Raw genomic sequence first — 20,693 nt, forward strand, 5'->3', positions numbered from 1 at the left:
GTTTGATGGAAATTAATTGTTTGACATATAATGTAAAAGGACTTAATTCTCCTGGCAAGAGGCATAAAGTGCTTAGAGAGTTAAAGCATTATGGTGCAGATGTGGTTTTCCTGCAAGAGACCCATTTGGCGGTGGATGTAGGAATTAAGTTGAACTCTAGAAATTTCCCAAATTGGATCTACTGTGATTCCCCCATTAAACGGGCGAAGGGAGTAGCAATTGGATTCTCTAAACGGACCAAATATGTTTTGATAGAAAGAAAAGTGGATCCTGAGGGCCGTTACATCTTTCTGTGAGGCTCGGAGAAAGGATTTTTACTTTGGCCAACGTTTACTGCCCAAATAAAAATCTAATTAAATTTCTCTCTCAGACCCTGGATAAACTGATGGAATTTAAGGTGGGGGAGGTGATATTAGCGGGTGATCTCAATTTCTGTCTAAATCCAGGCTTGGCTAGTACGTCAAGTGCGCGGAGGGTAGATAAATAAAGTACATGATTGTCAAATTATAGATGTTTGGAGGATACAGCATGCAAAATCTAGAGATTACACCTTTTTCTCTCCCGTACATGGGACATATTCAAGGCTGGATTATTTAATGGTGGATCACAGTTTGCTGGAGTCAGTGAAGGACACAAAGATAGAGATAATAACGCTATCAGATCACGCCCCTGTTTTGATGAAAGTGAGTATAAAAAGAGCTCCATAAGTATCCGTATACTTGACGCCTCAATGAAAATCTTATCAGGGATGAGAAGGTGGCTGAAAAAGTTCAGCAGGAAATCGACTCGTTCTTTTTGATCAATGACACGGGTGAGACCTAGGGGACAGTCCTGTGGGAGACCTTTAAGGTGTATATTAGGGGGGTTTTGATAGCCATAGGGGGTGGAAGGAAAAAAGAAAGTTTAAAAAAGAAGGAGAATCTTATTTTAGAAATACATAAACTTGAACAAGCGCACAAAGCCTATAAGGGGAAACACAGGACCCTCTTACATCAATTAATAATTAAAAGAGAAGAACTTAAAGATGTATTGTAGTCTGAATCAAATAGGATCTTACATAAACATTTAAAAGACAGTTTCAGGTGGGGAAATAAAGTGGGGAAACATTTGGCAACAATCCTGAAGAAAAAAAGGGATATAAATTTCATCGATAAAATCCAAAATAAAACAGGAGAATTTAGGTATACATCTATGAAGATAGGGGAAGTATTTCGGCAGTACTTTACAGACCTCTATTCTGTTAGACAGAGTGAAAATAGTGGTGTGGACAGAGATGAGAGGGTGAGAGACTTTTTGAAAGGGGCTGGGCTTCCTTCTTTATCCGAAGTAGACACTTTGGAACTAGACAGACCCATTATGGAAGAGGAAATCTATCTGTCTTTAAACTCGTCTCCTCCGGGTAAAAGTCCCGGACTAGACGGGTTTACATCCTTTTTCTATAAAAAATGTAAAAACTCTTTGGTACCTAGGCTCTGCCAGGTGTGGAATGGGCTGGGGATGCAAGGGGAATTTTGCGAGGGAGCATTAACAGCCTCAGTGACTTTAATCTTAAAAGATGGCAAAGACTGTACGTTGTGTTCCAGCTATAGGCTGATTGCGCTTTTAAACGCAGATATTAAACTGTATGCCAAGGTACTGGCATTACGGCTGAAGGAAAAAATGCCCTTCTGGGTCCATACGGACCAAGTGGGCTTTATTGCAGGAAGAGAGGGGAGAGATAACGGGGTTCGGTCTCTACTTATTTCAGAAGCTATTAAAACTAGTGGGTCCCCAGGTCTATTTCTGTCTATAGATGCTGAGAAAGCATTCAATAGAGTAGACTGGGGATTCATGACTAAAACGTTGGAAGTCATGGGAGTCGAGCCAAAAATGTTGAAGTGGATTAAAATTTTGTATAATCACCCCTCTGCATTTGTTAAAGTAAATAATACAGCCTCTGCAGAGTTTAGAATGGAGAATGGGACCAGGCAGGGTTGCCCGCGGTCTCCGCTTCTGTTTGTCTTAACATTGGAGCCTTTACTGGCCTTGATCCGCAAAAAACAGGATATTAGCGGCTGTAAGGTGGGTGAAGAGCAGCACAAATTGGCAGCGTTCACCGACGATGTGTTATTCTTTATCACAAAGCCGAGGATATCGATCCCTAATCTACTATCTACACTGAAGAATTATGGAGAACTTTCAAACTATAAAATTAATCTAGGTAAATCGGAAGCCCTAAACATCAACATAGACAGACAGGAAGTAACTAGACTTAAGAATGTGTTCCACTTCCCTTGGAGGGAAAGCATTAAATACCTAGGGGTAAAACTAGCCAATACACTTAGGAAGATCTATTTGTTAAACTATATTCCTTTACTTGATGAAATTAAACAGGAAATAAAAAAAATGTCTTACCGCCCGATCTCTTGGATTGGGCGTGTGAATACAGTCAAAATGGTTTTAGCCCCAAAAGTCCTGTATGAAATGCAGATGCTTCCAATTCCATTGGCTCAATCATTTTTTAGAATATTAACTGGTTTAATAAGTAGATTTGTATGGAATAACAAGAAACCACAGATATCATACATAATCTTGTGTAGGGGGAAAGCACATGGTGGTTTGGCGCTTCCAGACTTTAAAAAATACCATAAGGCCATAGTTTTATCACGGGTGTTAGAGTGGGCAAAAGGGGGGGTAAATAAAAGATGGGTCAATTTGGAAATAGGTATAAGTAATGCACGTTTATATCATTTGATTTGGAATCCTCCTCACTATAGGAATTTAGGACCAGACACACAGGATATAACACTCTACACACTGAAAATTTGGGATCAGATTCATTTAAAAAATAAATGGGAGTATAATTTACCTTTAATTTATTTAAAAGACAACAAGTTTTTTCCCCCTGGGATGGAGGCAGTGGGTGGAAACTGGATTAAAAATAGGGAAGCACAATTAAAAAATATCACTAAAAAAGGTAAAATCCTCACATTTCAGGAATTATCTACACACACAGGTTTTGTGAAAGTTAGTGAATGGCGGTATGGCCAGCTCTGTCATTTTGTCAGAAGTCTTCCTGGGCCTATAAGAGACGAAAAGGACTACAGGCCGATAGAGAAGCTCTTTTTGAGGGAAATGCCAGGGAAGAATATTTCAGCGTTATATAAAATTTTGGCGAGTGGAGAGGAGCGGGAAATACCGCCATTCATTAAAAAATGGGAAAATGAATTGGGTACAGTCTGTAGCACAAGCTCGTTGGGAAATATACTAGGAGCAACACAGTTCAGCTGTTAATATGAAAATGATTGAGACAAATTATAAGTGTCTGGCTAGGTGGTATGCGACTCCTGATAAAATAAGCAAATTCCAACTTGACAAATCCCCAAACTGTTGGAGAGGATGTAGTGTCGTGGGAACGATGGCACATCTCTGGTGGGACTGCCCAATCATTAAAAAATACTGGCAGGAAGTGATTCAACTCATCGAGGAGATTATGGGCAATGCTATCCCGGTAGACCCATGGGTTTGCCTGTTCCACGGTTCAGAGGGATTAAATAGAAGGTACAAACTCTCCATAACCCCTGTCCTCTTGAACTCAGCGAAAAGCTTAATTCCAAAAAAATGGCAGGAGGCAGTGGGACCTAGTATTCGAGAGTGGATTGCAAGGATAAATAAAACCTATATCTTAGAAAAAATTGAGGCAGCGGACCCTTCGCCTGGGGAGGGGGAGGCCATTGGAGCTAAGTGGGCCAAATGGGAAGCCTTTAAAAAATCCAAGAGATTTGCCAAAATTAGCTGCTGTGTAGTACATTTTAGGGGTAGGGGGGTTATGGGGGGAGGGGTGGGGGGAGATAGTGTTGTTTGGGGAATAATGCAATGTCAACAAGGTATGTAAAATTGATGTTGGTAATCTTCTTATGTTTTTGTATTTTTATATATGATTAAATAAAGAATTAAAAAAAAAACAATAGAGATTGCTCTCTTAGTTTCTGAAGCACACGACAGACATCTGTGTGGTGGCTCTCCAGGGACTTGGAAAATATGAGGATATCATCAAGATAAACCACCACACATAACTGCAACAAATGTGGGAGGACATCATTAATAAATTCCTGGAAAACTGCCTGTGCGTTACAAAGGTGAGGTACTCATAATGGCCTGTTCTGGTATTAAACGCAGTTTTCCACTCGTCTCCCTCCTTAATCCTCACGAGATTGTATGCCCCTCTAAAATCAAGCTTCATGAAAACCCTTGCTCCCTTGAGGTGGTCAAATAATTCCGTAATCAACTGAATCGGATAGGCATTCTTAATCGTGAAACAAATGAGACCCCTTATAATCAATACAAGGTCTCAGTTCACCACTCTTCTTCTTCACAAAGAAGAAACCAGCAGTAGCAGGAGACGAGGATTTGCGGATGAAACCTCGAGAAAGTGCATCTGCAACATACTCCTCCATGGCCTTATCCTCCAAGACCGACAAAGGGTAAACCCGGCATGAGGGGGTATGGCAACAGGTTGAAGGTAAATTGCGCAATCATATGGCCAGTGTGGAGGCAAACTACCGGCTTGACCTTTGTCAAAGACATTGCTAAAATCGCGCTACTCCTCTGGCAGGTTAAGAGTTAAGAGGTGCACAGGACCTTGGCTACCTTCTGGTAGCATGTCTCACTGCATTGTGGTAATCAGGAGAGAACCTCAGCACAGAGCCAATCAAAAGAGGGGTTGTGCCTCTGTAACCAAGGATAACCAATAACCAGTGGAAACTTAGGTGAGGAAATAACTTGGAATTGGATTATCTCATGGTGAAGAACCCCTATGGCCATGGGCAACGGAACTGTCTCATGAGTCACATGGGCAGGCTGTAGAGGTCTCCCGTACCCCTTGCCTCAATGGCAAGTGGAGTGTCACACAGCTGCAGCAGAATCGAGTGCTTCAATACAAAGGCAGCATCAATGAACATTCCTGAAGCCCCAGAGTCAATTAGAGCCTGTATCACGACGGACGACTCAGCCCAAGAAAGGGTAACCGGAACCAGGGGCTTATCCTTCTGGATAACTGGGGACGAAACAACGCCAACTAAGGTCTGTCCGTGACAGGACCTCAAGATTTGGGCGTTCCCTGGACCGGTAGGACAAGACTTCAAAAAGTGACCTGCCTGGCCACAATAAAGGCACAATCTCTCCCTCCTCCCAAGGGTTCTCTCATCCGCAGAGAGATGCGTGAAGCCCAAGTGCATGGGTTCACCTTCACTGACTGACTTGGTACCAGGAGGCATGGAAGGTGAGGGAGGCATGGGTGGGACTGCAAAGCTCAGAGACAAATGTACAGGAGGCTTCCGCAAGTGCTCCTTAGAAGAGAGTCTTTCTCTGGGTCTGCAGTCAATGAGGATGGCAAACGTGATCAACTTCTCCAGCTCAGTGGGTATATCTTGGACTGCTAGCTCATCCTTGATGGTATCTGAGAGACTATGAGAAAAAGCAGCCACGAGGGGCCTCATTGTTCCAAGCAACCTCTGCTGCCAGAGTACGAAATTCAATAGCGTAGTCGGCAACAGTTCTCGTACTCTGTTCGATGGACATGAGGCACTTGGCAGCAGAAGCGGAGCATGCGGGAACATCAAATACCCTTTTAAATGAAGCCAGAAACTCAGGGTAGCTCAAGACAACAGGTCTTGCGTCTCCCTTAGAGGGTTTGCCCAGGCCAAGGCTCTCTCAGAAAGCGAAGATATCACAAAACCTACTTTGCTTCTGTCCGTGGGAAATGCCTGGGGCAGCATCTCAAAGTATATCTCAACCTGGTTGAGAAACCCTCTGCATTGAACTGGATCGCCCCCAAATCGCTGGGGAAGCAGAGCAGAACCAGTCATACCTCTTATAGAGGTAATACTTGAGGTGGGTGCCTGCACAGAGACCGGAGCCGCAGCAGGGTTGGCCTGCAACATAGGTTGTACCGAGGCGGCCACAATGGGAGATTCCAGGTGAGCCGTGCAACTCAGGAGCATTTGTAACGCCATGGCAAACTGATCCATGCAGTGATCCAGTTCATCCAATCCGGAAAAATATTACTAACAAGTGGATTAACTGCATCTTCTGAATTCATGGCCTTCGTCTACTGTCAGAAACCATGAAATCAGGCCGAGACAGAAGTACAGTTAAATCACACTTGTCTAATAATAAAAGTAAAAAGAACAAACGTAGTCAAAACATAGCCAAAGTTCAGTAACCGGAACGGATAGTCAGCCAAGCCAGAAGTCAGGGATCAATGTAGTGGAACAGCAAGCAGGATCTGGAGCCAGAAGGGATGTTAGAAAAGCAAGTGTTGAACAGGATCTCAGGAGATAGTTTCTGTGATGTTGACCAAAGCGAAGGCAGAGCTCCTCTGGACTGGACGGCTTAAGTAGGCAGGACTGACGAGCAGGATATCATCAACAGCTGAGTAACTTGGGAGAGATAGGAGCTGGCAATTAGCCGACAGCTAAGCAGCCAGCTCAGAGAAGGAAGGGCGGAGCCCAGCCCTGACAGTGTTGTGTGTAAAAATGGAAACCAGTAACCAGGCATAGAAATCCTCTCGCAATCATGATTACTATCCTGTAGCCCTGGCTTTAGAAACATCCCCCCCTCCTGCTGCCCGGCTGACGTAAAACATCATGTAGCACCCTGGAGTTTAGTCAGGGAGCTCCTCACAAATTTACTTGCCAAGAGTAGTTATCTTAGTTGATTGATAGGGATCTATTGATTTCTCCCTAAGCTTGGCCTTATTGCACTTTTCTCTTCTACCACTAGGTGGCCGGGCACTTGGTGGTACTAGATGCGAGAAGGGCAACCCAAGGTCAGGTTATGGGTATGTGGGTATCCCAGCCAATGGGCAGGGCTTTTCTTGAATCCCTTGGCCTGCTTGGAGAGCCTACAGTATACAGTGGGGACGGAAAGTATTCAGACCCCCTTACATTTTTCACTCTTTGTTATATTGCAGCCATTTGCTAAAATCATTTAAGTTCATTTTTTCCTCATTAATGTACACACAGCACCCCATATTGACAGAAAAACACAGAATTGTTGACATTTTTGCAGATTTATTAAAAAAGAAAAACTGAAATATCACATGGTCTTAAGTATTCAGACTCTGCTCAATATTTAGTAGAAGCACCCTTTTGATCTAATACAGCCATGAGTCTTTTTGGGAAAGATGCAACAAGTTTTTCACAACCTTTGGCCCAGTCTGAGGTCCTGAGCACTCTGGAGAAGGTTTTTGTCCAGGATATCCCTGTACTTGGCCGCATTCATCTTTCCCTCGATTGCAACCAGTCATCCTGTAACTGCAGCTGAAAAACACCCCCACAGCATGATGCTGCCACCACCATGCTTCACTGTTGGAACTGTATTGGACAGGTGATGAGCAGTGCTTGGTTTTCTCCACACACACCGCTTAGAATTAAGGCCAAAAAGTTCTATCTTGGTCTCATCAGACCAGAGAATCTTATTTCTCACCATCTTGGAGTCCTTTAGGTGTTTTTTTTTTAGCAAACTCCATGCGGGCTTTCATGTGTCTTGCACTGAGGAGAGGCTTCCATCGGGCCATTCTGCCATAAATCCCCGACTGGTGGAGGGCTGCAGTGATGGTTGACTTTCTACAACTTTCTCCCATCTCCTGACTGCATCTCTGGAGCTCAGCCACAGTGATCTTTGGGTTCTTCTTTACCTCTCTCACCAAGGCTCTTCTCCCCTGATAGCTCAGTTTGGCCGGTTGGCCAGCTCTAGGAAGGGTTCTGGTCTTCCCAAATGTCTTCCATTTAAGGATTATGGAGGCCACTGTGCTCTTAGGAACCTTAAGTGCAGCAGAAATTTTTTTGTAACCTTGGCCAGATCTGTGCCTTGCCACAATTCTGTCTCTGAGCTCTTCAGGCAGTTCCTTTGACCTCATGATTCTCATTTGCTCTGACATGCACTGTGAGCTGTAAGGTCTTATATAGGCAGGTGTATGGCTTTCCTAATCAAGTCCAGTCAGTATAATCAAACACAGCTGGACTCAAATGAAGTTGTAGAACCATCTCAAGGATGATCAGAAGAAATGGACAGCACCTGAGTTAAATATATGAGTGTCACAGCAAAGGATCTGAATGCTTAGGACCGTGTGATATTTCAGTTTTTCTTTTTTAATAAATCTGCAAAAATGTCAACAATTCTGTACAGGTGATCTGTGTTCTGTGCCACCTAGACAGCTGTCTGGATGGACATGTGTCGTACAACCTGGGCTACTGTGCCGGAGATTGGGCCTATCCCAGGGGCATCTGCTGCTAGGCTGTGTGAGGGCCTATCAATAAGTTAGAGAGCAGCGCAGGGTTGGGATTGCGGCTTGCAGTCCAACCAGAAGTGACGGTTCTGCCAGCTGGAGAACCTGTCAGTTGTCAAAGGTAGAAGGGAAGCTGTCACCACGAAGGGACCGATCGCCTTTACCAGGGACCACAGTGAGTAAATGAAGCAAGTACCGGAACCATATTCTCACTGAAAGGCACAGTGAAGAATCGGGAAACTTTAGGTGGAGATCAAGTCAGGGACCCAAAAAGCAGAGGAGACACTTACAGAGCAGCCTTGTGTATCAAGCCAGGCACCAGGCCGGTTAGCAGGGGTGAAGCTTGAGGAGTATCTGGAGTGCCAAGCTAGGGACCTAGCAGGGAAGCATGGGTGACGCTTGAGGGGATACCACCGCAAACCTTGGAGGAGTTCAAGGGATTTAGAGTCAGTGAATCAGTGGGTCTAGTGAGAGGCCAGGAGCTCAGTATTGAAGAACTACAAGGAGCAGTTGTAGTGGAGCTGAAAGAACTGATACGTTTGAGTTAGGAACTGTTAAAGGGCTGTTACAATATGGGACAGCAATCCTGCATGTGCAGAAGTGGCGCCTTGCTGGGGCCTTTCCCTGCACGGCTGTCCTCCTATTGAAGTCTCGGAGACTGCCAATTGAGTTTGCAACTATCTAAGGGTGTCCTGGCCCTAACACTCTTTCCCCCAAAATATATAAAAAGGCCTGTCAAAAGAAATAAAACCTCTTTTACATCCAAGAAGTGTCTGATGCCCAATGAATTTCACCATCTTTGCACCCACTATGCCTCACAACCCACCACATATTGAAGAATGTCAGCTATCTTTGGCCTTGGAGGTTCTCATTAGACCAAAAGAGGTAAAAGACCTTGCGCTGTATACACCGCTCCCACACCGCCCATGCCCATTGAAATGAATGGGCAGCACTTCTGAAGTGGCTGAAAAGCGCTTTGGAAGCGCTGCAACACAGACTTTTAAACCCTTTCTTTGGGAACAAGATTTGTCCACCCTAGACCTCAGGGCACTATTATGGGGTTATGAGCAACATCTACATTTACCTTCTACCACCTCCCCGTTGACAATCGCTGCCCTACACTTAGGTCCCTTTCACACTGAGGCGTTTTTCATGCGTTTTAGCGCTAAAATTACTGCCTAAATACCGCATGAAAAACGCCCCCCCATGTATCTCAGTGTAACCTTTCACACTGAGGCGTTGCGCTGGCTGTGCGTTGGAAAAAATCCTGCCAACAGCTTTTTTGGAGCATCTTTGGGGCGTATAAAATAGCGCTGTAAAAACACTGTAAAAACGTCTATCCCAATTGAAATGAATTGGAAACACTGTAAAACCGCGGTAATACCGTTGTAAAAAAGCTTTAAAACCATCCAGAAGCTGTGGGGAAGGTCACATGACCGCAGTAAAGTGGAGTATGCTGGGATACCAGGAAATCCTGTTGAAAAGGGGAGAGGAGACCAGACAGAGCAATACAATGGAAGAGGAATCTGTAGAGATCAGCCTACAGCTGCAGGAGTCATAGCAGAAAGACCCTCTGGCAGTGGAGATCCAGAGGAATTCATAGACACAATGCGGAGGCACCCAAAACTGTAGGACAAGAAACATAGCTGTTACTCCAACCGCTTGAAGAAAAGTGCTGGATGGAATGCTGTTGCCGACCTACATATAAAAAACTGGAATTCACTATCAAGAAACCAAAAAGCTGAGAAATGTAAGATGAAATTCCAATCTAGTTCCTATTCCCAATGCCGGTATTCTTTACCCTATTCCATGTCTCTGTAGTCCCAAACCCCCAATCCTAACCCTAATCCCACCCCTCCTAGTCCCTAACCCCCAATCATAACCCTAATCCCACCCCTCTTAGTCCCAAACCCTTAATCCCACCAATCCTAGTCCCAAACCCCCAATCGTAACCCTAATCCCACCCCTCCTAGTCCCTAACCCCCAACCCCAAGCTTAAAAAACGCTACAAAAAACGTGATTAAAACGCATGGGCGTTAGCGCTATTTTTAACACTAACGCGGCAAAAACGCTATAATAACGCTCATCATTTTTACCGCGGTTTTGCAACGCCTCAGTGTGAAAGGGGCCTTATGGTACAAAAAAGGTATGCTCTCGCTTTTGTCATCTAATCCCTCACCCTTTACATCTCTGTTTGACCATCCGGCTCTACCTTAAGGCATGGATACTACCTCGATAGGCCCTTAGGCTCGATTCACATCTATGCATGTTGCTTTTGAGCAGTTTTTGCCGCGTTTTGCATACAGTCTAAAAAAAAAAAAAAAGCAAAAATGCTGCAAAAACGCTGCACTTGCGTTTTTGATGCTGGTCCATTGAATTCTATTACATGCAAAATGCTGCATTTTGCATGAAAAAAAGTCCCTGACCCTTTCCAAAAACGCAGAGGTACAAAAAGGCATTGATGTGAACATGTTCCATAGGAACCCATGTTAAAAAATTCCCATGCATTTCTGCAAAATGCAAAATGCATCAAAAAATGCGCTAGTGTGAATGGATCCTTATTCCAGATCCACATGGCCCATAGCGAGTTCATTTGTAGACCCCACTACAGGCACGCCAGCTATACCAAATGCCCAGGGCAACTGGCTTACAGCCCTCTGCATCTCTTCCTTTTGTTCTGGCCTCTTCTCATCCTCCCAGATTCACAGACCCCTCACGGGATACGAACAGCTGTGCTCTCTCTCTGAAACACCCAGACATTTGCTATCTACCATATACACACTACAACATGCACTGCTACACGATCAACCCTCCTCTTACACCAGGAAGTGGTCCGCGGATCTGGGAAAGGAACTCCACTTGGTTGAGTGGCAAAAGTCGTATTACTTTACGCACAAATCTTCAATATCTTGTTACTCACAAGAAAAAAACTTTAAACTCCTCTCTCGATGGTATAGGGACCCTCATTCTCTAAATAAAATATTCCCATCCGTACCTCCCTCGTGCTGGAGATGCGGCTCAGCAGACGGAAGCTATCTCCATGTATGGTGGGACTGTCAGTCCATTCAGCCCTTATGGTCACAGGTTTTTTCCATATACAGCAGTCTATATGACCGGCCTTTAAAGCCCTCCCCAGAGATAGCTTTATTGTCAATGCTTCCTGGCTCCATAGCCTCCCAGAAGCGGACTTTATTACACTTCTTCCTATCAGCCGCTAGACAGCTTATTCCCTTATTTTGGAAAACCACCACGACCCCCCCATTGACCTTGCGGGTCTCCATGGTTAACGACATCATGCGTATGGAAGAGATGTTGGCTCTTGATAATGACACCTTTGACAAATTTAAGACCCTATGGCTTATTTGGATGGAGTACTCTACCTCGAATTCCCTAAAAACGTTGCTAACACCCCTTGGTCATCCCAGCCATACACCTTGATTCTGTAATGCAGGATTGATACAACAAGGTCTGCTCGGTCCCTCTCCCTCCCTCCCCGTCTTCTCTTTCCTCTCTTTTTTCCCCCCTCTATTACTCTTTTCTCCTCTTCCCCTATCAGTACTCTTCTTCTATCCTACTTTATAGTCAGATGACGTGTTATACAACAATATTGTTTTCACCGATTTTTGTATGGAATATCGCAGTCTTCTTTTAAAGGACGAAAATATGTTACTATCTACATTGGCTCTGATCCCTAGGATAAACATAAAATATGATTTGTTCTGTACTATTTCAAGTTATGATCATCTGAAAGCTTTATGTATTGTTTTATTGGTTAAAAGCAATAAAAACATATTTGACTCTAAACCCTTTCTTTGGCCGCTAGCGGGCGTTAAAAGCACCCCACTAGTGGCCGAAAAGCACAGCTAAAACGACGGTATAGCGCCGCTAAAACTAGCTTTAACGCTAACAGACCCATCGCCCCATTGTGAAAGGAGTCTAAGAAAAGGGATGACATTAGAAACAGGATCAATCAGGTATTTATCTAAATATATATAAGATAAGAAAAGAAAAAAAGGTAAAACATATAGATAATAGACATCATTATAAATATAAAATTCCAAGGGAAAAGTTTTGGGATTAATGACACTTTAACCCTGTCATCGGGAGCAGTGATCGCTGTCATGTGAGTAGTAGCCCATCCCCCCCAGTTAGAATCAATCCCTAGGACACACTTAACCCCTTGATAGCCCCCTAGTGTTTAACAACTTCCCTGCCAGTGTCATTTACACAGTAATCAGTGCATTTTTTAGCACTGATTGCTGTTTAAATGACAGTGGTTCCAAAATAGTGTCAAAAGTGTCCGATGTGTCTGCCATAATGTTGCAGTCACAATAAAAATCGCAGATCGCCGCCATTACTAATAAAAAAAAATTAATAAAAATGCCATAAAACTATCCCCTATTTTGTAGACGCTATAACTTTTGCGCAAACCAATCAATATATGCTTATTGCATTTTTTTTTACCAAAAATATGTAGAAGAATGCATAAACTGAGGAAAAAAATTGTTTTTTTTATATATTTTTGAGGCATGATTTTTTATTATAGTAAAAAAATATAGCTTTTTTTTCAAAATTGTCGCTCTTTTTTTGTTTATAGCCCAAAATATAAAAAACACAGTGGTGATCAAATACCACCAAAAGAAAGCTCTATTTGTGGGGAAAAAAGAATGTTAATTTTGTTTGGATGCAACGGCGTACGACTGTGCAATTGTCAGTTAAAACGACGCAGCGCCGAATCGCAAAAAGTGCTCTGGTCAGGAAGGGGGTTTGAATTTCTAATGGCTAATATGGTCAAATGGACATCTGTTGAGTTGACCATAGTAACTAGGCACATTTTTTATTTTTTTTTTTCCCCAAAAAAGAAAATTCTAACAGTGAATGTGTTATTGTTTGGAAAAAAATCTTACATATTGTGATGAAACATGATTCATAAGTCTTATTCCATTCAAATAGCAAGGCCGCGTCATATTTTAAGGGCTTTCAAATGATAGCAAGAAAGAATGTTCTGCTAAACGATTTTTCAGAAATTCTGTACGACCGTTCAAACAAAAATTGAATTGTGTATGGCCAGCTTAACACTCGGCATCTACTGTATACATCTGTGATTTAAAAATGTATGTGTGTTAAATATACATTTTATAACATGCGTTAAAACATTTTAACATATGTAATGGTCATTTCAACGTATGGTTTTCATATTTAACTACAGCAATTAACATTTTCAGGAAAAGGAAAAATGTCATAGAGTGAAGATATATTATATTCTATTATTTTCCATTTTTCCACAAAGCAATATTTATGTTTTGGTGTATCTTAGGATTCCACATAGGACACTGAAAATCTTATGTGTAAAGTCACTGTTAACTAAGCTATTTAGATGCTGTACAAATTCTATATGTTGGAGCAATGTTATCATTGTTGTTAGTTGCTTACCTAGTTCTTCTTGACAGAAGCTGTCTGGTGGGTTGACATACTTCATGGAGCTCACATCCAGTCTCCAGTTGTGCTTTGTACAACGCACAATGCTAAAATACATAGAAAAACATACAACTGTTCCTATAACATCAATAAACATAAATTGAAAACTGGCATATTATTTAAAAAAGGTAACAAAAGTATTTATAAATATGACTTTCTGAACCTTAAAAATGTAGGTATTTTACATCTAGAGTATATTTATTTAGAAAAGCTGAGGTTAATTTGTTTGTGTTAGCTGTGCAGAGCTCCAAGGGCTGGGTCTAGGGTACTTCCCCCTAGCTTCCAGAATTTGCTGGATAGTTCTGGAACTTAGAGGGTGTAGGAACAAAGGCCAAAGCCTATGGAGTCTCCACCAATCCCTGGGTAGGCAAGGCCCAGAAGGTGGGGAGATAGGTCATAAATTTTTAGGAGACTGGCAGTAAGAGAGCCGAGTCCAGGGTCCCTGTATTGGAATACATGTCTTTGCAACATTGAGTAAATTGATCAGTAGAGAATGCTTGTAGTGCTTCAGTGACATAGGGGTTAGGCGAAGCAGAAAAGCTGCAGCTTCAACGTGCATTTGCATGGTTATTATTTAACTTGCATCCAAAAGTCCTTAAGAGCTGCACAAGACCAGAAAACATGGAGCACGGAGCCTTCTTCATCCCAAAATCTCTAACACAGCAGGGAACAATTTATGTAGGGTCTTAGGGAGCCTATATCACCTAGCTAATATTTTGTATCCTGTCTCTACGGTTTTACATGAGAAAACCTATACGTCATTTGTATGTAGATAGGTGCTAGGATTCGATAGCTAGATAGATTTAGTGTTGGCTCACTGTGTTTTGTGGAGCTGTGAATTTTAATAATGTAAATGTAAATTTAGCCTGTCGTACTGTAGTCAGTGTCGCTGCAATTGCTGTGTTAGGTAAATGTAGTTTCTCACTGTACTCAGTGCAGCTGCCTTTGACTAGTTAGGTCTGCTCAGTGTTCTCAGTCTACTCCCTCTGCTGTCCAGAAAAGCTGTGAGAACTTTCTGGATCATAGGTGTGGAGCTATGCAGATGCCCTCCAGCGCAACGTTGACGTACTTGCTGTTCATGAGGCCTCAAGTGGGCAACCTGAGGGCCTGGATGGTGAAGCTGTTGAGAGCAGACTGAGCCGCTGTCTGCTGAAAATCGAGTTTGGTATCACTGGAGGAAAGTATTGCTTGGAAGTTGGAAGGAGGCAACCCTGGACATTGGAGTACAGACTGATGAGAGATCTTAGACAGGGCCGATCCTGGGTGGGTGCACAGTGTGCACTGCACCCAGGCGCCACGGAAGGTGGGGGCGCCAAAGTGACAGAGTGCTTCCCTCCCTCCTCCTCTCCTTGTGTGTATCTGAAATGCCTAGTGTTCCCGGTGGCGCCAGGGTTCAGTGGGGACAGCAGCAGCCATTGCTTCTAACTACATTTACTGCCCAGTGGTGTATGTACTGTAGTTAGACGCTCCGATCCTGGTGTCTGTCTTTCCTTCCCCCATAGTGACCTGCACTTGCTGTGTGATCTCTGCTTCACATTCCCCCGCCCCCCTCCCATCAGCAGTGCCATGTGCTCGGAGAATCGTGAGGCAGAGCACACTGCAGGAAGGTGAGCTGAGCTGTTATGTTCTGGGGGAAGTCTGAGGAGGAAAGCTGCAAAGTTTCTGCTAGGAGGATTTGTATTGCAGTGAAAGGTCCTACTCGTAGGTGACGAGGAGAACTAGAAAGTCTGTGTATGTGTGTGTGCGGGGGGGTTGGTTAATCTGAGTCAGCAGCAACCCCCCAGTGCTTACAGACATCTCCCAAACTAACACACAGCCCTATCTATATAAACAACCCCCAATTACTCTGTAAAGATAATGTGAACTTAAGAGAAGTGAATGATTACTTTTTGTGCACTTTATACTTATAGGTGGATGCAGCATCTGTCCCCCAAAACCTCTGCACTGAGAACCGAGCGATCGAACATCGCCGATCACTTGGTTTTCAGAGCTCCCCGAGAGCTGTAGACTGTCAATCACAGCTCTCTACTCATCTCCCTCCTCACTCATTGGAGCGCTGGGCTGTAGAGGGGGTGGAGCAGCCATTCCAATACTGTCCACTGTACAGGAGTGGAGTATTGAGGGTATGACGGCAGCCATCTATAAACCTTGGGGGCCCATAATCTCCTATTGCCTGGGGGCCCCATGAGTTGTCAGTCCGCCCCTGGGCAGCACTGTAACAAAGTCCCACCTCCTAGTCCGACTCTTGTAATAGACGGAACACTGATCCAGTGCAGTGAAACTGAATCGGTGTGACGTGTATCATAGGAGCCGCAAGTCGGTCTAGGAGACAGGACTTTGTTACAGAGGCTGCCCGGGAGACTCAAATCCAAGCTCCGTGACAGCAGGAGATCATCACCACTCTGTGTGATCCAGGGCACTGGCAGGCTGCAATTGGTGGGCACTGGCAGGCTGCAATTGGTGGGCACTGGCAGGCTGCAATTGGTGGGCACTGGCAGGCTGCATTTGGTGGGCACTGGCAGGCTGCATTTGGTGGGCACTGATAAGCTGCATTTGGTGGGCACTGATGAAGCTGCAATTTGTGGGCACTGGTAGGCTGCATTTGATGCATTGATCTCTTGCATCAATTCTTCAATTTCTGACCATCTCTTGTATCATTTCCGCAATCTCTGACCCTCTCTTGTATCATGTCTGCAGTCTCTGACCAGCTCTTGTATCATGTCTGCAGTCTCTGACCAGCTCTTGTATCATGTCTGCAGTCTCTGACCAGCTCTTGTATCACGTCTGCAGTCTCTGACCAGCTCTTGTATCATGTCTGCAGTCTCTGACCAGCTCTTGTATCACGTCTGCAGTCTCTGACCAGCTCTTGTATCATGTCTGCAGTCTCTGACCAGCTCTTGTATCATATCTGCAGTCTCTTACCATCTCTTGTGTCATGTCTGCAGTCTCTGACAATCTCTGGTATTATGTCTGCTGCAGTCTCTGACCATCTCCTGTAGTATGTCTTCAGTCTCTGACCATCTCCTGTAGTATGTCTTCAGTCTCTGACCATCTCCTGTAGTATGTCTTCAGTCTCTGACCATCTCTTGTATCATGTCTGCAGTCTCTGACCATCTCTTGTATCATGTCTGCAGTCTCTGACCATCTCTTGTATCAGGTCTGCAGTCTCTGACCATCTCCTGTATCATGTATGCAGTCTCTGACCATCTCCTGTAGTCTGTCTGCAGTATGTCTGGGGGTTCTTTCTAACAGACTCTCTAACAGAAGCCCTCTCTGTGTCCATTAGAGAAAACCCCCTCCAGGTCCCATTAGAGTACTCTCTTCCTGTATTTTGTTTATTATTAAGAGATCATGGGAGGATCCCAGGGTAACAAAGACTCTTTAGGGGAGCATTTCTGTGTTTGAGTCATTATGATAGAAATGTATGTAAAGGGGAGGGGTTAGTAAGATGACTACGCCCATGTGGGGGAGCCAGAAATATTTCTGCACCTAGGCGCCTGTGACCCTAGGATCGACCCTGATCTTAGAGACTTTTGGGTTGCTGCCACCCCTCCTGTGAGTTTCAGAAATCATGAATCAGACTGAGACAGAAGTACAGTTAAATCTCACTTGTTTAATAATAATAATAATAAAAAAGGTAAACAGAGTAAACATAGTCAAAACATAGCCAGAGTTCAGGAACCGGAAGGGATAGTCAGACAAGGCAAAACATCAGGGAGCCAGAGATAAGCGTAGTGGAACAGCTAGCAGGATCTAGAGCCAGAAGCTATGTCAGCCAAGCAAGTCTTTAACAGGAACACAGGAGAGCGTCTCTAGAGATGTGACCAAGGCGAAGGCAGAGATCATCTGGGCCGGGCCGCTTAAGTAAGCAGGACTGATGAGCAGGATATCATCAACAGATGAGTCACTGTGGAGAGATAGGAGCTGGCAATTAGCTGACAGCTGAGCAGCCAGCTCAGAGAAGGAAGAGCTGAGCCAAGTCCTGACAATCGGCTGGTGCTCTGAAAAGCTTAGTTTATCTAATTTCTTGTAAAGGGACTATGCTTTTATTGCTCTAAGGAAAGAAGCTTGTGCGCTTCCACTTCAGAGGAGCTCAGTCTATCTAGATCTTTGTGAAGGGACTCTGCTCTTGGTGCTCTAAAGAAAGAAATCAGCTTTTAACTGCCCCATTACAAGCCAAGTCTACAGTTTGCTATATGCAAGGACTTCTTCATCTTTACAGAAAGGAGATCACTGTCCTCCACCTGTGCATAGCTTCCCACTCAAATCCTTCATCCCTATCCAAGTTCTCCAAAAAACATCAAAAACAATACTCCTAGACTAGTTTATTGAGGAAAAGTGTGGCTGTGATTGTGTGGAAATCCACTGGGGAAGAACCTGGGCAAAGTTCTAGCGGCTTCTATGGGAGTAAGCACTATATGTATAATTCTGTTTTTTTGGTTGATCAGTAAAGGTAATGCAAAGGTAATGCCTCCACTCCGGGGGTGGGGAGTTGTCAGGAACCATGAATCAGACTGAGACAGAAAATGCAGTAAAAATCATCCCTTTAATGTAATGGTAAAAATAGTATAGATCAAAGTCAAAACATAAGCCAGGAGGGGCGTGGCCAAGGCATGAGCGTGTGAGGATGCTTGTTGGAGGAGCTCCGTGACCCCACCTTACCTATCGCACCGGCAGCATCTCTCCTGGGGAGATTTTGGCACCAAATTATGCCATCCAGACGGCAGACATCTCCACAGCCTCAATGAACCTCCCAGAACTGATCTGGGTCCCTGGATCAGTACTTTTCGGAGGCTCGCCGCATCACAGCAGGGACTTCCAAGATGGCGCCGACTGGTAAATACCAGGCCGCACGTGCAGCCTCTCCTATCCAGGGCCGGACTGGCCTACCGGGATACCGGGAAGATTCCCGGTAGGCTGTCTGCACCTAGTACCCCTGGGGCCGCTTTTGGCTCTGAGCTTGGCTGGCTGGCTGACTGTGTCAGCAAAATACTGAGCAGCGGCGGCCGCCGCCGCACTACCCAATGGCTGTGTGTGCCGCCTCCTCCGATCCGGCGCACCGGACACAGAACTAAATAGTTATATGCCTCTGTGTGCCTGAGGGGAGGAGCGAACGCCGTGCTGCTCGATTTTCTCTTTGTGACTGGTCCCGTGCGGCGCCAGCACCGCCCACTAATCTGCACAAGGAGAATAGGAGAAGTGAACGGCCCGTGCAGCTGCAGCACAGGAATTAAGGTACAAAAAAAAAATCTCTCTCTTTCTCTCTCTTTCTCTCTCTTTCTCTCTCTTTCTCTCTCTTTCTCTCTCTTTCTCTCTCTCTTTCTCTCTCTTTCTCTCTCTTTCTCTCTCTTTCTCTCTCTTTCTCTCTCTTTCTCTCTCTTTCTCTTTCTCTCTCTTTCTTTCTCTTTCTTTCTCTCTCTCTTTCTCTCTCCTTTTTTGTGACAGTCACATTTGTCTGCAGTTTGGTCTTCAGGGAGGTGTACAAGTTCATGTTTTGTTCAAGTGCCAGATTATCGTGGAAAAGCTGTATACCATCAAACGCAGCCACTGTGCCCATAAATTGCCGCCACTGTACCCATAAATTGCCGCCACTGTGCCAAACGCAGCCACTGTACCCATAAATTACCGCCACTGTGCCATCAAACGCAGCCACTGCGCCCATAAATTGCCGCCACTGTGCCCATAAATTGCCGCCACTGTGCCCATAAATTGCCGCCACTGTGCCATCAAGCGCAGCCACTGTACCCATTAAACGCAGCCACTGTGCCATCAAACGCAGCCACTGTACCCATAAATTGCCGCCACTGTGCCCATTAAACGCAGCCACTGTGCCAATAAATTACCGCCACTGTGCCATCAAATGCAGCCACTGTGCCATCAAGTGCAGCCACTGTGCCCATCAAACGCAGCCACTGTACCCATAAATTGCCGCCACTGTGCCAAACGCAGCCACTGTACCCATAAATTGCCACCACTGTGCCATCAAGCGCAGCCACTGTACCCATTAAACGCAGCCACTGTGCATCAAACGCAGCCACTGTGCCATCAAACGCAGCCACTGTACCCATAAATTGCCGCCACTGTGCCCATTAAACGCAGCCACTGTGCCCATAAATTACCGCCACTGTACCATCAAACGCAGCCACTGTACCCATCAATTGCCGCCACTGTGCCCATTAAACGCAGCCACTGTGCCCATAAATTACCGCCACTGTACCATCAAACGCAGCCACTGTACCCATCAATTGCCGCCACTGTGCCCATCAAACGCAGCCACTGTACCCATCAATTGCCGCCACTGTGCCAAACGCAGCCACTGTACCCATAAATTGCCACCACTGCGCCAAACGCAGCCACTGTACCCATAAGTTGCCGCCACTGTGCCCATTAAACGCAGCCACTGTGCCAATAAATTACCGCCACTGTGCCATCAAGTGCAGCCACTGTGCCATCAAGTGCAGCCACTGTGCCATCAAGTGCAGCCACTGTGCCATCAAGTGCAGCCACTGTGCCCATAAATTGCCGCCACTGTGCCCATAAATTGCCGCCACTGTGCCCATTAAACGCAGCCACTGTGCCATCAAGCGCAGCCACTGTACCCATTAAACGCAGCCACTGTGCCCATAAATTACCGCCACTGTACCATCAATTGCAGCCACTGTACCCATCAATTGCAGCCACTGTGCCCATTAAACGCAGCCACTGTGCCATCAAGCGCAGCCACTGTACCCATAAATTGCCACCACTGTGCCCATTAAACACAGCCACTGTGCCCATTAAACACAGCCACTGTGCCATCAAACGCAGCCACTGTACCCATCAATTGCAGCCAAATGTGCTTTAAAATGCATGGTTTTCCATTTTATGAACAAGAAAATAATGACGTTATGCTGTTGGGCTGGTATAATAATGCTATGGGGCTGGTATGACATTTTTTCCAGGGCTG

At 44.9% G+C, this 20,693-nt stretch overlaps 1 protein-coding gene across 3 annotated transcripts in view; it reads right to left on the bottom strand.

Annotated features, from left to right (window-relative positions):
- LOC141144989 (cytidine monophosphate-N-acetylneuraminic acid hydroxylase-like) overlaps window positions 1–20,693 on the bottom strand; it is a 489,338-nt gene that overhangs the window by 290,201 nt on the left and 178,444 nt on the right. For all 3 annotated transcript variants that reach the window (XM_073631175.1, XM_073631172.1, XM_073631174.1), the window contains exon 3: window positions 13,703–13,794. In XM_073631175.1, coding sequence (XP_073487276.1) covers window positions 13,703–13,794 — 92 coding nt within the window. The remainder of the gene's footprint in view (window positions 1–13,702; window positions 13,795–20,693) is intronic.

Source organism: Aquarana catesbeiana, linkage group LG05, assembly GCF_042186555.1.
Source record: "Aquarana catesbeiana isolate 2022-GZ linkage group LG05, ASM4218655v1, whole genome shotgun sequence".
Lineage (NCBI taxonomy): Eukaryota > Metazoa > Chordata > Amphibia > Anura > Ranidae > Aquarana > Aquarana catesbeiana.